The 15131-nt window shown below is 36.6% G+C and overlaps 2 protein-coding genes across 2 annotated transcripts in view; both read right to left on the bottom strand.

Moving 5' to 3' along the window:
• The window catches only part of LOC308506762 (uncharacterized protein), a 267868-nt gene that overhangs the window by 249879 nt on the left and 2858 nt on the right, over nt 1–15131 (bottom strand). The window lies entirely within an intron of this gene.
• On the bottom strand, nt 8772–14477 carry LOC308506878 (oxygen-regulated protein 1-like; the record flags this gene model as incomplete). The annotated part of the gene is made up of 1 exon (XM_081070873.1): nt 8772–14477. A coding segment is annotated over one exon (5706 nt), but the record flags the coding sequence as incomplete, so codon positions are not given.

Raw genomic sequence — 15131 nt, 5'->3', positions numbered from 1 at the left:
GACAGTCTATTCAACAAATGGTCCTGGGAAACCTGGACCGAGACATGCAAAAAAATGAAGCTGGACCATCTCCTTACACCATATACACAAATAAATTCGAAATGGCTTAAAGACTTAACTGTAAGATATGAAACCATAAAATTCTTAGAAGAAAATATAGGAAGAAACTTTACAGACATTACCCAGAGTAAGATTTTTATTGACATATCCCCTCGTGCAAAGGAAGTAAGAGAAAACATAAACATTAAAAAATAAACAAAAAAATAAACATTGGAATTACATCAAACTAAAAAGTTTTTTCACAGCAGAGGAAACCATAAATAAAACAAAAAGGGATCCTACTGAATGGGAAAAGATACTTGCCAATGACATATCCAATAAGGGGATAATATCACAAATTTATTTTTAAAAAACTCACTCAACTCAACTCCAAAAAAACAAACAACCCAATTAAAAAATGGGCAGAGGACATGAAGAGACATCTTTCTAAAGAGGACCTACAGATGGCAAACAGACATATGAAACAATGCTTAACCTCACTAACCATCACAGAAATGAAAATAAAAACCACAATAAGATACCACCTCACCCCAGTCAAAATGGTTATCATCAATAAATCAACAAACAACAAGTGCTGGTGAGGAAATGGAGAAAAGGGAACCCTTGTGTACTGTTGGTGGGATTGCAGATTGGTGCAGCCACTATGGAAATAAGTTTGGAGGTTTCTCAAAAATCTGAAAACAAAACTACCTTATGATTCAGCAATTCCACTCCTAGGTATCTATCCAGAGAAATCCAAAACTCTAATTCAAAAAAATTTATGCACTCCTATGTTTATTGCAGCACTATACACAATGGCCAAAACATGGAAACAACCGAAATGCCCATCGGTCGATGACTGGATTAAGAAGCTGTGGTACATTTATACAATGGAGTATTACGCAGCCATAAAGAAAAAAGAAATCTTACCATTTGCAACAACATGGATGGACCTAGAGAACATTATGTTAAGTGAAATAAGTCAGACAGAGAAAGACAAGTAGCATATGATCTCACTTATATGTGGAATCTAAAGAAGAAAATAAGTGAATGAACTAATCAGAAACAGTTTCGGAGACATAGAGGAAAAACTGAGGGTTGCTAGATGGGAGGGAGGGTGGGGATAGGGGAGAAGGTGAGAAGGTGAGGGGATTAGAAAGCAGTCAGTAACCACAAGATTGTCCCAGGATTACAAAAGTTAATTTGGGGAATGTAATCAATAATGTTGTAAAGATTTTGTAGGGTATCCAATGGACACTTGTCTCATTAGGGAGACCACCTCAGGGATGATGTAGATGCCTGATCACTGCACTGTACACCTGAAGCTAAAGCTGAACAATACTGAATATCAACTACAAGTGTATATATATATATGTATACACTTACAAGGAGCAGAGTACAGCATTAAGAATAGACACTGGAAATGTAATGGCGATGTACGATGTCAGAGGGATAGTGGATGGGGGGAGGGGATTGACACAGTGTGAGGGATATAAATGATAAACTTCTAAGTATTACTTTGTTTTGTACACATGAAACTAATAAAAAATAAAAATGAAATAAAAATTAAAAAGTCAAGCTCTATAAATCAAAAAAATAAAATAAATAAAATGTATTCAGCACTATGTGGCAAGCTCTGGTGTTAAGAGCTTTATAATCTCTCAAGTGAACCTCTCACAACAATCTTATAATGGTAGCTTCTCATAGGAACTTTAAAGTGGTGTCCCTATTTTACAGATGAGGAAACTACCGACATAGTACTACAAACATGGAAAGTAGCTTCAATATCTCAATTTAAATCTTGAAAATGGGACATGTGGTTTGTGTCACTGAAAAGTTAAGTGGTACAATATCTGAAAGTTTCATTTAAAAATTATTCCTACCCACTGAGCCAATAATTCATTAATTTTGTTTCAACATAAGTTAGGATTTGGGTGTCTCCCACTCTTCCCAAATTCGGCTTTCCTTGAGATCATCAATGATGATTTTAACAGCACATTTTTCTTCATATTCCCTTTAGTTTTGAACTTCAGCTCCTTGCTGCTAACAGTATAGCTCCTTTAATTCTTAACACTGCTATACCTTCTGGATTGAAGACTTGGGTAATGCCTCCACAATTGAGTCCTCAGCTTTCTTTGAAGCAGAAGCAAGCAACCCAGACACTGTCCCAATGCTTGAGGCACTCCCTTTAGTCATTCAACCCTCTTTCTGAGGATGCCTGCCCTTCTGACAGCGCATAGCACAGCTGACATCTGGTGGGCATAAGTGATAATTGCACCACTCTACCTTGGGATTGAAGATACCTGAACTCAGGAATATGCCCCTGAACACAATAGTATAGAATCCCTTCCTCAGCCCTCAGGCACTTCATCTCTAAAGCAAAAGTCAAATCTGTGTAATAGTAAAAAATTTTCTCTAATGTTTTAGTCTTCTAAATTTCACAGTGTTATAAGATTTTTTAATGCAACCATTGTGAAAATAAAAACAGCCTTTGAATATTTAGAAGAAAAAAAAGCACACATCATTTTCAAGTTTTTAAAAGTGATTGAGGCTTCCGAGATGGCAGAGTAGGTAAACGCTGTGCTCAACTCCTCTCAGGACTACATCGATTGCAACTAAAATGCAGAGCAACCATCATTGAGGATTGCCTGAAGTCTAGCTGAACCGAAGCCCTTCAAAACTACAGACTTACAGAAGCCACTTTGAGACTGGAAGAAGAAGCAGAGACATAGAATGGCTAGTTCCACACCAACATGTGACCATTAGAAATCAGGAGGGATATCTCAGATGCAGAGGTACCCCCTGGAGAAACGAGCAATCCCAGCCCCATACCAGGCTCCCCAGCCCAGGGTATACTCTGGTATACTCTGTAGAGCCAGCCCCTGCACCACAATGCCTACACCATAGTCAAGACCAGTACTCACAACCAATCAGCCTGAGGATCCATCCCTCCATTGATATGCAAACAGCAATCAAGGCTCAACTACAAAAGGAGGGCAAACACAACCCATACAAGGAACACACCTAGAGTATCCAGCTCTGATGACTGGAGAGACTACACCACTGGGCCCCACAGGATACCTCCTAAATGCAGCCACTCTACTAAGATAAGTAGGCATAGCAGCCCTACCTAATATATAGAAACAAACACAGAGAGGCAGCAAATATGGGGAACCAAAGAAACATCCTAAATATTAATAAAAGACCAGAGCAAAATATTTTTAAAAGACCAGAAAAAGAACTAAACAAAAGGGAGACAAGCAATCAACCAAATGCAGAGTTCAAAACACTGCTTATAAGGATGCTCAATGAACTCAGGGAGAACTTCAAAAATGGAGATAGAAAACATAAAAAAGAACCAGTCAGAAATGAAGAAAACAATAACTGAAAGGAAGAATACTGTCTAGAGGGAATCAACAATAGATTAGATGAAGCAAATAATCTAGTCAGAGACTTAGGAGACAAGGTAGCAGAAAACACCCAATCAGAACAGAAAAAAAGAATCCAAAAAAGTAAGGAGAGTTTAGAGTGCCTCTGGGACAAGATCAAGCTTACCTACATTAGCATTATAGGAGTGACAGAAGGAGAAGAGAGAGAGCAAGGAATTGAAAACCTATTTGAAGAAATAATGGTGGAAACTTCCCTAACCTGATGAAGGAAATAGATATACAAGACCAGGAAGCACAGAGAGTCCCAAACAAGATGAACCCAAGGAGGCCCACACCAAGACACATCGTAATTAAAATGCCAAAGTTTAAAGACAATGACAGAATCTTAAAAGCAGCAAAAGAAAAGCAGTTAGTTACCTACAAAGGAGCTCCCATAAGACTGTCAGCTGATTTCTCAACGTAAACTTTGAAGGCCAGAAGGGGATTGGCAGGACATATTCAAATGATGAAAAGCAAAGACCTACAACCAACATTACTCTACCCAGGAAAACTAGAATCTAGAATCAAAGGACAGAGTAAGAGCTTCCCAGACAAGAAAAAGCTAAAGGAGTTCATCACCACCAAACTGGTATTACAAAGTGTCTTAAAGGGATTGTTGAAGAATAAGGAGGAGGAGGAGGGGAAGGAGAAAAAGAAAACAAAGATCAAAAATGTGAATAATAAAATGGTTATAAACATATCTATCAATAATTACTTTGAGTATAAATTCATTATATGCTTAAAACGAAAAGACAGAGTGGTAGAATGGATAAGAAAAAAGACCCGCACATACACTGTCTACAAGATCACTTCAGATCGAAAGGCACACACAGACTGAGAATTAAAAAATGGGGAAAAGATATTTCATGAAAATAGAAACAAAACAAAAAAAAGCAAAACAAAACAAAGTGGAGACAGCAATACTTATATCAGAAAAAATAAACTTTAAAACAAAGGCTATAATGAGACAAAAAAAAAATGGCCCATTAATCCCACTTCTGGGTATTTATTCAGAGAAACCTAAAAAGCTACTTTGAGGGAATGTGTGCATCCATATGATCACTGCAGCATTATTTACAGTGGCCAAGATGTGGATGCAACCTAGGTGTCCGTCGATGGATAAATGAATAAAGAGGAGGTAGTACATATATACAATGGAATATTGCTAAGCCATGGAAGTGAATGGGTTATTGCCATCTGCAGTGGTATGGATGGTCTTGAAGGGTATTGTGCTGAATGGGGCATGTCAGACAGAGAAAGATAGATACAATGTGATTTCACTTACAAGTGAAATCTAAAGAACAAAATAAACAAGTAAAACAGAAAGAACTTGAGTGATGTCACAGAAATGGTGGCATGAGGACTGCTTCTTGAAATCTCCCCTACAAGTTACAACAAATTGAAGAGCTATAATCAAAGGATTCCCTGTGCAACACACAGGCACCTCTGAGAAATCCATGCATCGAATCACCTGAACGTGGGAAAATCGGGTGAGCAGGGGAGGAGGAAAGAAGGAAGTGCAGAGACATGGCCACAGGACACAGACCAGTCTCACTGCAGTCCAGAGCTCACTGCAGTCCCGGGAGACAGAGAATTCAGGTGCAGGTGCAACCCCTGTGGCCCACAGACCTGCCTGAGGAAACATCATATAATACAGCTTAACCAACTGTCTTAGTAGAGACCTTGGAGCAGACTGAATACAGAAGGGTGAGAATGGTGGTTTAAGTTCTCACTGCCAGGCAGAAAACAAAGACACGGAATTTGGCTGCTTCCCTGCCACTCTCTCAGAGCTCGCCCCACCCCCACCTTCCAAGTGCTAGAAGTAGGCTCCAGAAGAAACAGTAGCACTGTCAGATTAAAGAACAGAAATCTACAGCCCTGAGAACTGAAGCCACAGTCCCAGCAGCCGCAGACACACAGCATTACTGACTAATTCCATGATAGGGAAAGAGCTGTAGGGGCAAGACAGCTGTGGGCTGGTAGTTGCCATTATTCAGAGTCACGAATGCACCAGCTACCTCTCACAGCCCAGCCCACTGCCACCTTTCTGGGCAGATTCCTGTGGAGACAACCAGAATGGCTGAGACACACAGGTTCTGCATCAAGCTGCAGGGGAAGCATTGGGATTTCAGAAGCTCAGAACTCTATTGCCCTCCACATCTTCCAATGGAAGCCATGCCCTGAGACCCAGGTGACAGGTTCACAGAGAAGCCCACCTTCTTGGGAACACTCCACCATGTGAGAAGCTGGAATAGTGCAAGAGAAAAACAAAACAAAACACTACAGTATGAGAGAAAATAAAAGGCTGCAGTACTAGAGAAAATGAAACAGTCCAGCAACACCTACTAGAAAGCAAAAGAAAGATCTCTTCATATCAACCTGCTGCAGAATCCACTCCTGTAGATGTCCAGGAAGAGAAATAATAATTCATTAATTGCCATAAATAACCAAGGTAACAAAGCAGCTCAGAAAGAAAATGAACTTAAAGACATGAAAATATGTGACTTAAATGACAGAGAATTCAAGACTGCAGTTCTGAAAAAACTCAAGATGCAAGAAAACACAGATGGGCAGTTTAATGAACTCAGAAACATAATCAAAGAATAAAATAAACATTTTACCAAAGAAATTGAATTTTTTTAAAAAGAACCAAATAGAAATTCTGGAGATTAAGAACTCAATAAAAGAAATGAATGAAATACCCAGCTCAGATAATAGAGCTGACCAGATAAAGGAAAGAATTAGTGATATCAAAGATGGAGATCTAGAAATGACACAGATGGAAGAAGAGAGAGACTTGAGAGCTAAAATAAATGAAAGAACTCTACAAGAACTTGTTGACAACATCAGAAAGAGCAACATAAGTACAATGGGTATACCAGAAGGAGAAGAGAGGGAAAAGGGAACAGAGAGTATATTCAAATAGCCAACCAAAACTTCCAAAATCTGTGGAAAGAACTGGATCCTCAAATAGACACAGACAACAGTTTAGTGGTTACCAGAGGAAAAGGGTGGAGCGGATATGGTAAAACAGGATAAAGGGGGTCAAATATATGGTGATAAAAGGAAAACTGACACTGGGTATTGAACACATAATGCAATATATAGATAATGTATTATAGACTTGTACATTTGAAACCTATGTAGTTTTGTTGACCATTGTCACCTCAATTTTAATTAAAAAAAAAAAACACAGAAAGAAACTCATAGATGCAGAGAACACTTTGATAGTTGCCATATGGGAGGGGGTTTGGAGGTGAGTAAAAAGAGGAAGAGATTAAGAAGTACAAATTAGTTGTTACACAGTAGTCACAGCGATGTAGGGTATAGCAAAAGCAATATAGTCAATCATATTGGAATAAGTATGTATGGTGTCAGATGGGTACTAGATTTATTGGGGTGATAGGTGGGAGGGGGTTAGGGGCAGATTGAAAAAGGTGAAGGGATTAAGAAGTACAAATTGGTAGTTACAAAATAGTTGTGGGGATGTAAAGCCTAGAGAATATAGTCTATAATATGGTAATAACTACGCATGATGCCAGGTGGATACTAGACTAGTCAGGAGCATCACTTTTTAAATTATACAAATGTCTAACCACTATGCTGTATACCTGAAATTAACATAAAATAATACTGAATGTCAAAATAAATAAAGTGAAATAAATAAATAAAGTGACTAAAATATTGCTTCACAAAGCACAAGAAATTTAGTTCTACCGTTCATTACCTTTGCAAATACTTCTACATGTATGGATTGAAAGTTAATAAAACATAAAGAAAAAGAATTCAAAAGCATTTCTTATCCATTCAACACACTTTTACTTGGTGTTTACCATGTCCCAAGAAATATGCTAGATCTGGGATCTAACCATGAATAAGATGGGGTTGGAATTCAATGCATATGAACACGCGTTTTTTAAGTAAAAAGTACGTTACAAGGTCATCACTCAATTTCTTGTTTCCCAACATCATTTGGGACACCTAGGACATTGTTTGATATAACATTACTAAAAATTATGTGCTGCCGTACCATGTTTTCTAAAAACTCCTAGTTGTTATGAGTGATTTCCCCAATCTCCTTGACATCGTTATATACATCACACTCTTCCCAAATTGAAAAGAAAAGTAATTTCCTTGTCTCTCTGCTCTAGGGAGAGTGCTACATAATGTTTTAAGCATTTTATCCCTCCTTCCTTATGAGAAAAAAAAATAAAGATGTAGTAAAAATAGCATTGATTTTCAAGCATGAATGACTAGGTTCTAATCCTGACAGACACCTATTGTGCACCACTTACAAAAGTACTCTGGCTCCCTGCTTCTAGGTTGTCTCTTCTGCAAAAAGGTAGTAACAAAGTCAAACATTGTCTTCATAAGGAAAGATTACATATAATATATCTAAGACTACTATAGTCCCTGGTATATGAGTATAGTAGACACAAAATTAACATTAACTCTTCTCCCCTTTCTATTATTTCTCCACAATTTTAGGCCTTTTATTTCACCAAAAATACTCATTGCTCATTACAGGAGCTTATATAACATTACAACTTCCATATTTCAATTAGAGGAGTATATCATTTAATGTAGAAAAAGCATACTCTATGTAGAGGTAGTCTAAATCTGGTGAAATAAATACCAATTATATTTTATGGATTTGACTCATAATGAACTAAAACCAAAGGTATTATTTATGTAATCATCTTTTAGTTCCTCAATACAACTTTGTTATTTTGGCACAAGTAAATGCAAGTTTATTTAACAGATGTTCTGAGGAAAACCATATTGAACACAGCTGGCACAAAAAACTTATAAGATTGTTGTGGAGATCTTACAATCATACCTTTATCAAATCAGTAAAGTTAATAAACAAAGGATTTTGAGGCTATGTCTATTCTATTTATTCAACAATGCATTCAATATACATTTTGCACTGAGCTGAGAACATGAAAAAGAAGAAAAAGGATATTATTTCTGTCCTTAGGGCATTTATAATGTCCTAGGAGAAAAGTCACAGATACAAGAAATTATATACTCGTATTATCAGGAAAAAAACAAATAGAGACTTCCAAAATATTAGAATAGAAAAAAGTCTGTAATTGTTGGAAAAATGAAGAACTGGGGTATGATGAAAGTCAAATCAGATTATCAAAGGGCAAGTTTTCTAGGGTAAGACCATTTTGAAGTGGGAAATTCTTAGAGGTTATCTCTAGTCCATCTCCATCCCATTTGCTTAATCTTATGAGGGGCGGAAATGCATATGGTGGAAAAAATGCATGATAAAGAAAGACTGTATTGATATTGAAATTATGAATCTTCCTGTTTATCACTGCTTTCAAAGTCAGTTAAATTTAATTGGTTTTTGTCTTCCCAAATCAAGAGATTCTCATTTTCAAAAACATAAAATATTTTTAATAAATTTCTGTTAATATTTAAGGATGTCACAACTTGGCAAAATAGACAGGCTTGACCAACCATTTCAAAGGAGAAATAATAGTTGATATTTTCTCTTATTACTTCATTGAGATTTGTCCTTGAGTTCTGGAATCTGTTGTTTAATAAGTTGTTATTTTCGTCAACTACTTCAAAGATTTCATTTGTTTGATTCTTGGGGTCTTGTGTATTTGAGTTCACATCACCCACAATTAACAATGATTTGTGCAAAAAATTCACACAAAACCTTTCCTTAAAATATAATTGAAATTTATTTAAACTATTTTCTTCCTCTGAGTCCAAGAAGTTAACTTTTTTAAATTTTCTTCTTTTACCTATCAAGTCAAACGTGTTATTGAAGTAAAGTTGATCAAATGTATTGCCGATGGCATTATTATTAAATGCCTTTCTACTACTTGGTTTATTGTTTTCATCTCTGAACATGGTTTTATTTGGCTGTAGTAAATATGGGTGAATTTTCATCCATAAATGGAGGCCCAAAGAATTTTCAATATCAGAATCTGTGCAATATGCAAATCCTCGGTTTTCCTCATTTATGGGTTGGATAATAACAGTTAGTATTGGGCAATATTGACCACAAATAGCATAGAGTTTATCCAAAGAGTCATTTTCCTGAAGTTCACCATGAATATTATTTCCAGGCGATGGCTGGTTTTTAATTATATCATCAGAGACAGGATGGATTTTATTGGTAGCAGTTGTAAAGACATGAGTGACAGATGTGCATACTCTTTCTGACCTATGGTTACCTTTCTCCTCTGCACAGTGATTTGGCATTCTCTCCTTGGCACATATTTCATTTTGAACATCTAGCAAATCCTCCTGAAAAGGCTCAGAGTCACTACAATGAGGCATATTAAAATAACAGCATTTCATTTCAAGGGGTTGAGTCAGTTCCTCCAATTCTGAAGAGGACAGGTCAGCCATGTATGGGCCTGAGGCCAAATTTCCAAATTGTGAATATAGTATCTCACTGCTGTTATTATCATGTAGAGTATCCACTGATGTGGTGTCAGCACATATGCCAGAATTTTCAGGAGATGATACTCTTAGCAAATGATTTTCTTTCAGGAGCCACTTGCCTTTATCAATCAGTACTCCTTCCTCTATGTCTCTGAAGATCCTGTTATGATCATTTTGTTTTGTACTATGTTCTAAAATGTCTCTCCAATGATAATTGGCCCTCATGTCATTAAAGTCATATTTATCTTGTCTTTCCTCCTGAAATGTCTGCAACATAGATGAACCACTAGATACCTGTTCAGAAGAGCTAAATGAATGGCCTTCAGAATCATAAAGACCTACATTTCTAGTATCCTGAACTTCCATAGAATTATAAGGACAAACCTGAGATCTGTGTATAGACCCAGAGAAAAAAGATGGCTTAATAATCTCCACTTTACCATAAAGTTTTTCTATTGTTCTTTCAATAAATCCTTTATTGCATTCTTTCTCTTGGGCAAGCTCTTCATCACTGTCTTTGGGGCCATCACTGGATGTCTTATGTGGCTGATCATTCTCACTGTCTTGTCTATAGTCTGAACAATCAGAAGTCACTCGTCTTTTGAAGCAGTTTTTGAAATCAAGAGGGGACTCTGAACAACTTCCAATTTTCATGCTTTTCACCATCATTTTTATTCTCATTTTAGTTTCTCCTTCATTGAGCTCCTTTTCAGTGTTTTGCTTAGAACCATAGCAAAACACTAAAGATGGTGGTGTTGCCAACCTCCCACTGATTGTCTCACAAATTACACTATTCTTCCTTTCTTCTTCTGTCATGTTCCTGCTAGAGATTTCTATCAATTCCAAATTTTTACTAGCCTCTAATTCTTTTTTGATCAATCCTTTAGTGATTTGCTTTCCTGTATTTACCTTTGTATTAAAGAAATCAATGTCCTGTTTTTCTAACTCTTCACAAGATTCCAACACTGAAATGTTTCTTTCACTTGATGTCATGCTGTTGGTTATTGAGCTTGTTTCTTCAGAAGCCTTTGATTCTTCCTTATCAAAGGATATATATACATTTTTTCCCTGAAATTTCTTTAATGAACAATTTTCAGATTCATCTAGAGAAATGTGTTCCTTATCAAATTTTGGTTGAGTTGCATTTAGGAAAAAGCTATGGTGGGTTAAATTTCTATTTTGGTGTGACAGCAATATATTAAAGCCATGTTTACACTCAAGGTCTGCCAAAATATGTAGGTCTTTCTGAATTTTATCAACTATTTCTAACTCTTCAGTCAATTCCAAATTATCAGCATATGTGTTTTTGCTGGAATTTAAAAAGTCATTGGTATTGCAGACTTTGATGGGCATGTAGGCCTCGTCAACTGAGCAAGCTGTCTTAAAGGTATGGCTTTCCTCATGAGCACAAGCTTTATGGGAAGACATAGCATCAATAAGTGAATAGACCTCTCCTAGGAAACAAGCTTTATTCATAGAGGTCTGATCTGTGGTACAGCCATCACTAGGGGAAAAAATGTCACTGAGGTTACAAGTCGCTTTTGGAGGATAAATCTTACTCACAGTGCACGTCTCACATGGAGAGCAAGTCATCTCTGAAACACAGACTTCAGGAGCACAGTCCTCACGGGCAAAGTAGCCTCCACTTAAAGAGATGATTTTCTGTGTTTTTTCATTTTCAGTGCACTTAGGAACTCTCCGAATGCTGGGTATGGAACAATTTGCAGAAAGACCTATAGGAACCAAGTCATGTTCTTTCTCGGTGAGTCCAAAGGGATTCATAGTTGACTCCACTAAATGGGCAACAGCGACCTTCAAGTCATCAGCTTCCTCTGTGATAGCAATGTGCCTTAGAACCTCCAACAATGCAAGTATTTCTGAAGTTCTCCTGGCGGTCTTGTGAGCATCACCTTGACAGGAGCTAGTCATACTTCCCTTTAGGTTTAGCACCAGGAGCCAAGCTAGAAGAACATTAGTGGAGGAATTACATATTGAGGAAGGGAAGGGAACATCTACAAGTGAACCTGGCATTTGAACACCACCATTCTGAGTCTTGTGATTACTGGGAACTAAAGCTTGCAGATGGCGAAGCAATAGGACTGGTAACAGGTCTTTTGGAGTGGCCTCTTCCATTGGATCTACTTGAATGGCAGCATCTACACTTTGCCCTTTTGTAGCTAGGTTTATTTCTTGGTATACAGGGCTTACCTCTGGTCCTAATTTTTCAACAGATACCTGACTTTTAGTATTATGATTATCAATAGCTGACTGTGACATAGTACAAAATTCCTGCAGAGAAAGCAAGTAAGCATCATTCCGAGATTCAATCTGGCTTTTATAGAGATCTCTGTTAAGTTCTTCAGTGTTGTTTTTGTCAAAAGATTTACCTAAATCTTTACCTAGATTATCTCCTGTCAAACTGGCATTTTCAGTTATGGGCTTATTACTTTCCATGACAAAATTATTTCCTTTTTCAGAACTTGTGTGGGAATCATTTCCTGGAAAACTATTGTTACAATTTACCACATTCCTTTCCTTTTTGCATATTGGAGCTAATTTTCTAGGTTGCAAAGTTGAATGTGGATTTATGTTCTGCAACCATCTCTGCATATAATTTTGAACTGAATGATGGGTAATATCCTCAGGAAAAACAGTGTTTTTCAAAGAAGGTAAGGAATTTGCCCTGGTTGTAACATGCTCTTTACTTACGATAGTACCTGATTTCAACTTAACCCCTTTTTGTTTTTTCTGGCTTTTTAAAGTTATGTGTGAATTGTTAACTTTTGAAACTAAACTCTTCTTTACCATTCCTCTCAAATACCAACATGCTATTTCTTCCTGTGATCCACAAAAAGCACTGGGTTTTTGCTCAGGAACGTTAAGCACACGAAATAAATTTTGATTTTCAAAAGTATTTTTGCAACATCTGAATTCATTACGGGAAAATACTTTATCTCCTTGACCAGTTTCTCTTTTTGTAGGTCCTCCTAAGCTTACTTTGTTTAGTGGTCTGGATTTCCTTTTGGTTAAAAGTCCTTGAACCTTAGGATTCTGCATATCATTTAATGTATTTCTATGGAAATTTTTTGAATTCACAGAATTGAGATTACTTTTGGAACAAAAATAATTTGCTTCAATTACCATATCACTTGTATGGAGATTTTCCTCACAAAGTAACACTCCTTTGAAAGGATTGTGTGAATCTTGCGATATGGTTTTCTGTGCTATTCTACCCCTTGTGTTTATTCTCTTAGTCTTACTGGGGATTCCTTTAGTTGCAATCTTCCTATCCTGAGGACTATAATTTATCACTTGCTGCTGAGATTTCATGTTCTTTTTGCTGGCAACAGATGATGAAATCTGCTTTTCATTTCCTGGAAGTTTTGTTAAACTACACTGAGCAAATTCATTTATTAGTCTTTCAATTCTTGTGATGACAGTAGAGGATAGTACTGAAGCTGGGGTCTCAGAGATAGTTTTGCCAGTTACAGAGCTGTTAGTTAAAGAATGAGTTGCATCTGCTAAACTAGGACAGAACCTATCATTAGTGTTACTGTAAGTTCTTAAGTTCTTGATACTAGTTTTGTTTTCTGGTGTTACACTCTCAACTATACCTTCCTCCACAATTATGTTTTCCGATATAGTGTGTGGCAAGCCATTACTATGGGACATCTCTAACATCTTCTGACTTGTAATTTCTACAACACCAGCACTTAGTGCACTTGACTTGAGTTGTCTGCTTTCCTTTTTTCTTTCTAAAGATGACTCCATCTGTTCATTGCTATCTATCTGAACAAGTACTGGATTATTAGACACTGATGACATTTTACTGCAAGAATCTGTAAACATGTGGTACTCAGATTTGTTTTCCCCATCTTCCCTTTCCTCACTGTAGGAAAACTGTCCAATCATTTTCTCTTGAACTTCAGTTTCAGATACTAAGGTCATACTCCCTATCACAGATTTCTTTTTTCTTACTCTCTTTGGTCTAGGTGTAGGAGGCCTATAAAAATGATGCTTCACTTGATCCTGAGTTCCCTGCATAGCATTTGTGTCCATAGCAGCATTCTCCCAACCAGAAGCACTGCAAATTTCAAGCTCTTGATCTGTCGTTTGAGTGTTTATCTCCTCTGCCAAACTGCCCTCTTGAATACTGCCTTTCTCCAGAGGTAAGACATCCGCAGACAAAGAACATGCTGCAATCTTTAAACCAGATGACAGACCATCTGGTCTTCCTGGAAAACTGCTGAGCTCACTTTTTTCATCATTATTAGAAAGACTAGCTCTACTGACACTGGTTGTCCATTTCATTGTTTCCTCTTCTTTTATCTTGAATCGAACTTTCATCTCAACTGTCATAGTGCCATCTTGATTAAAAATAATTGATTTCTCAATATCATCGTCGGAAGGATATATCAATAAATTCTGAGAATCCTTTTTTTCTAAGGCCAAGTAATTTTTAGGAGCAAAAGAATGATCTGAGTTGCAATCATTATTATGCATTTTGTCAGAAGAAGCAGAATAAACCTGGGACCTTGGGCTTGAAGGCACATGTGCACTCACTTTCAAGATTTTAAGAGTAAAAGATGACCCACATCAAAATATAATGTGAAAGATAAAGAAGTTTTATATACATATATCCAATAGAAGAGGCAGCCAAAAAAGGAAGAAAAGAAAAAAGTAAATAATTAGCATGAAAAGTACCTTAGTTTCTAAATTTCATACCTCTATGTATTCATCAGTTATTTGAGTTTATTATAATATCTGGTACATTTCTACAAACTATTCTTTAAAAAGTAACTTATAAGTCTAGTTCAATGAGGGGATTCATAGAATTTTAATTTTTAGTTTAATAATGCAATTTTAACAAGTATAAAGCAGAATTGCTAAGAATTCTAGCAAAAATTGATTTCTGTGGTGTTTAGTTTTGTTGTTTTATTTTGTTTACCAGTACTGAAATTGGAATTTAACCAAGTGCTGCTCACCTATTCAAGAAAGCAAGTAATAATTGCAGTGGTATTTGTTTTTCCATCTGTCCATATCCAAGAGACACATTTATAACATGATGAAAGCTAAAACATTTTTATAATTTATTTAAAATGCTATACTAACCAAATAAAACCATTAATTTATCATTAATTTATATAATCAGGACACTTCATTTAATATAGGGCACAAAAGAGAACAGGGCTAGATATAAGACCCAGATATCTAATTGTCTTTATAATGTGTGTCTGTAGAAATAATTTT

The sequence above is a fragment of the Rhinolophus hipposideros genome (assembly GCF_964194185.1).
Source record: "Rhinolophus hipposideros genome assembly, chromosome: 13".
Taxonomy (NCBI): domain Eukaryota; kingdom Metazoa; phylum Chordata; class Mammalia; order Chiroptera; family Rhinolophidae; genus Rhinolophus; species Rhinolophus hipposideros.
This window is presented reverse-complemented; position numbering and strand designations above follow the sequence as displayed.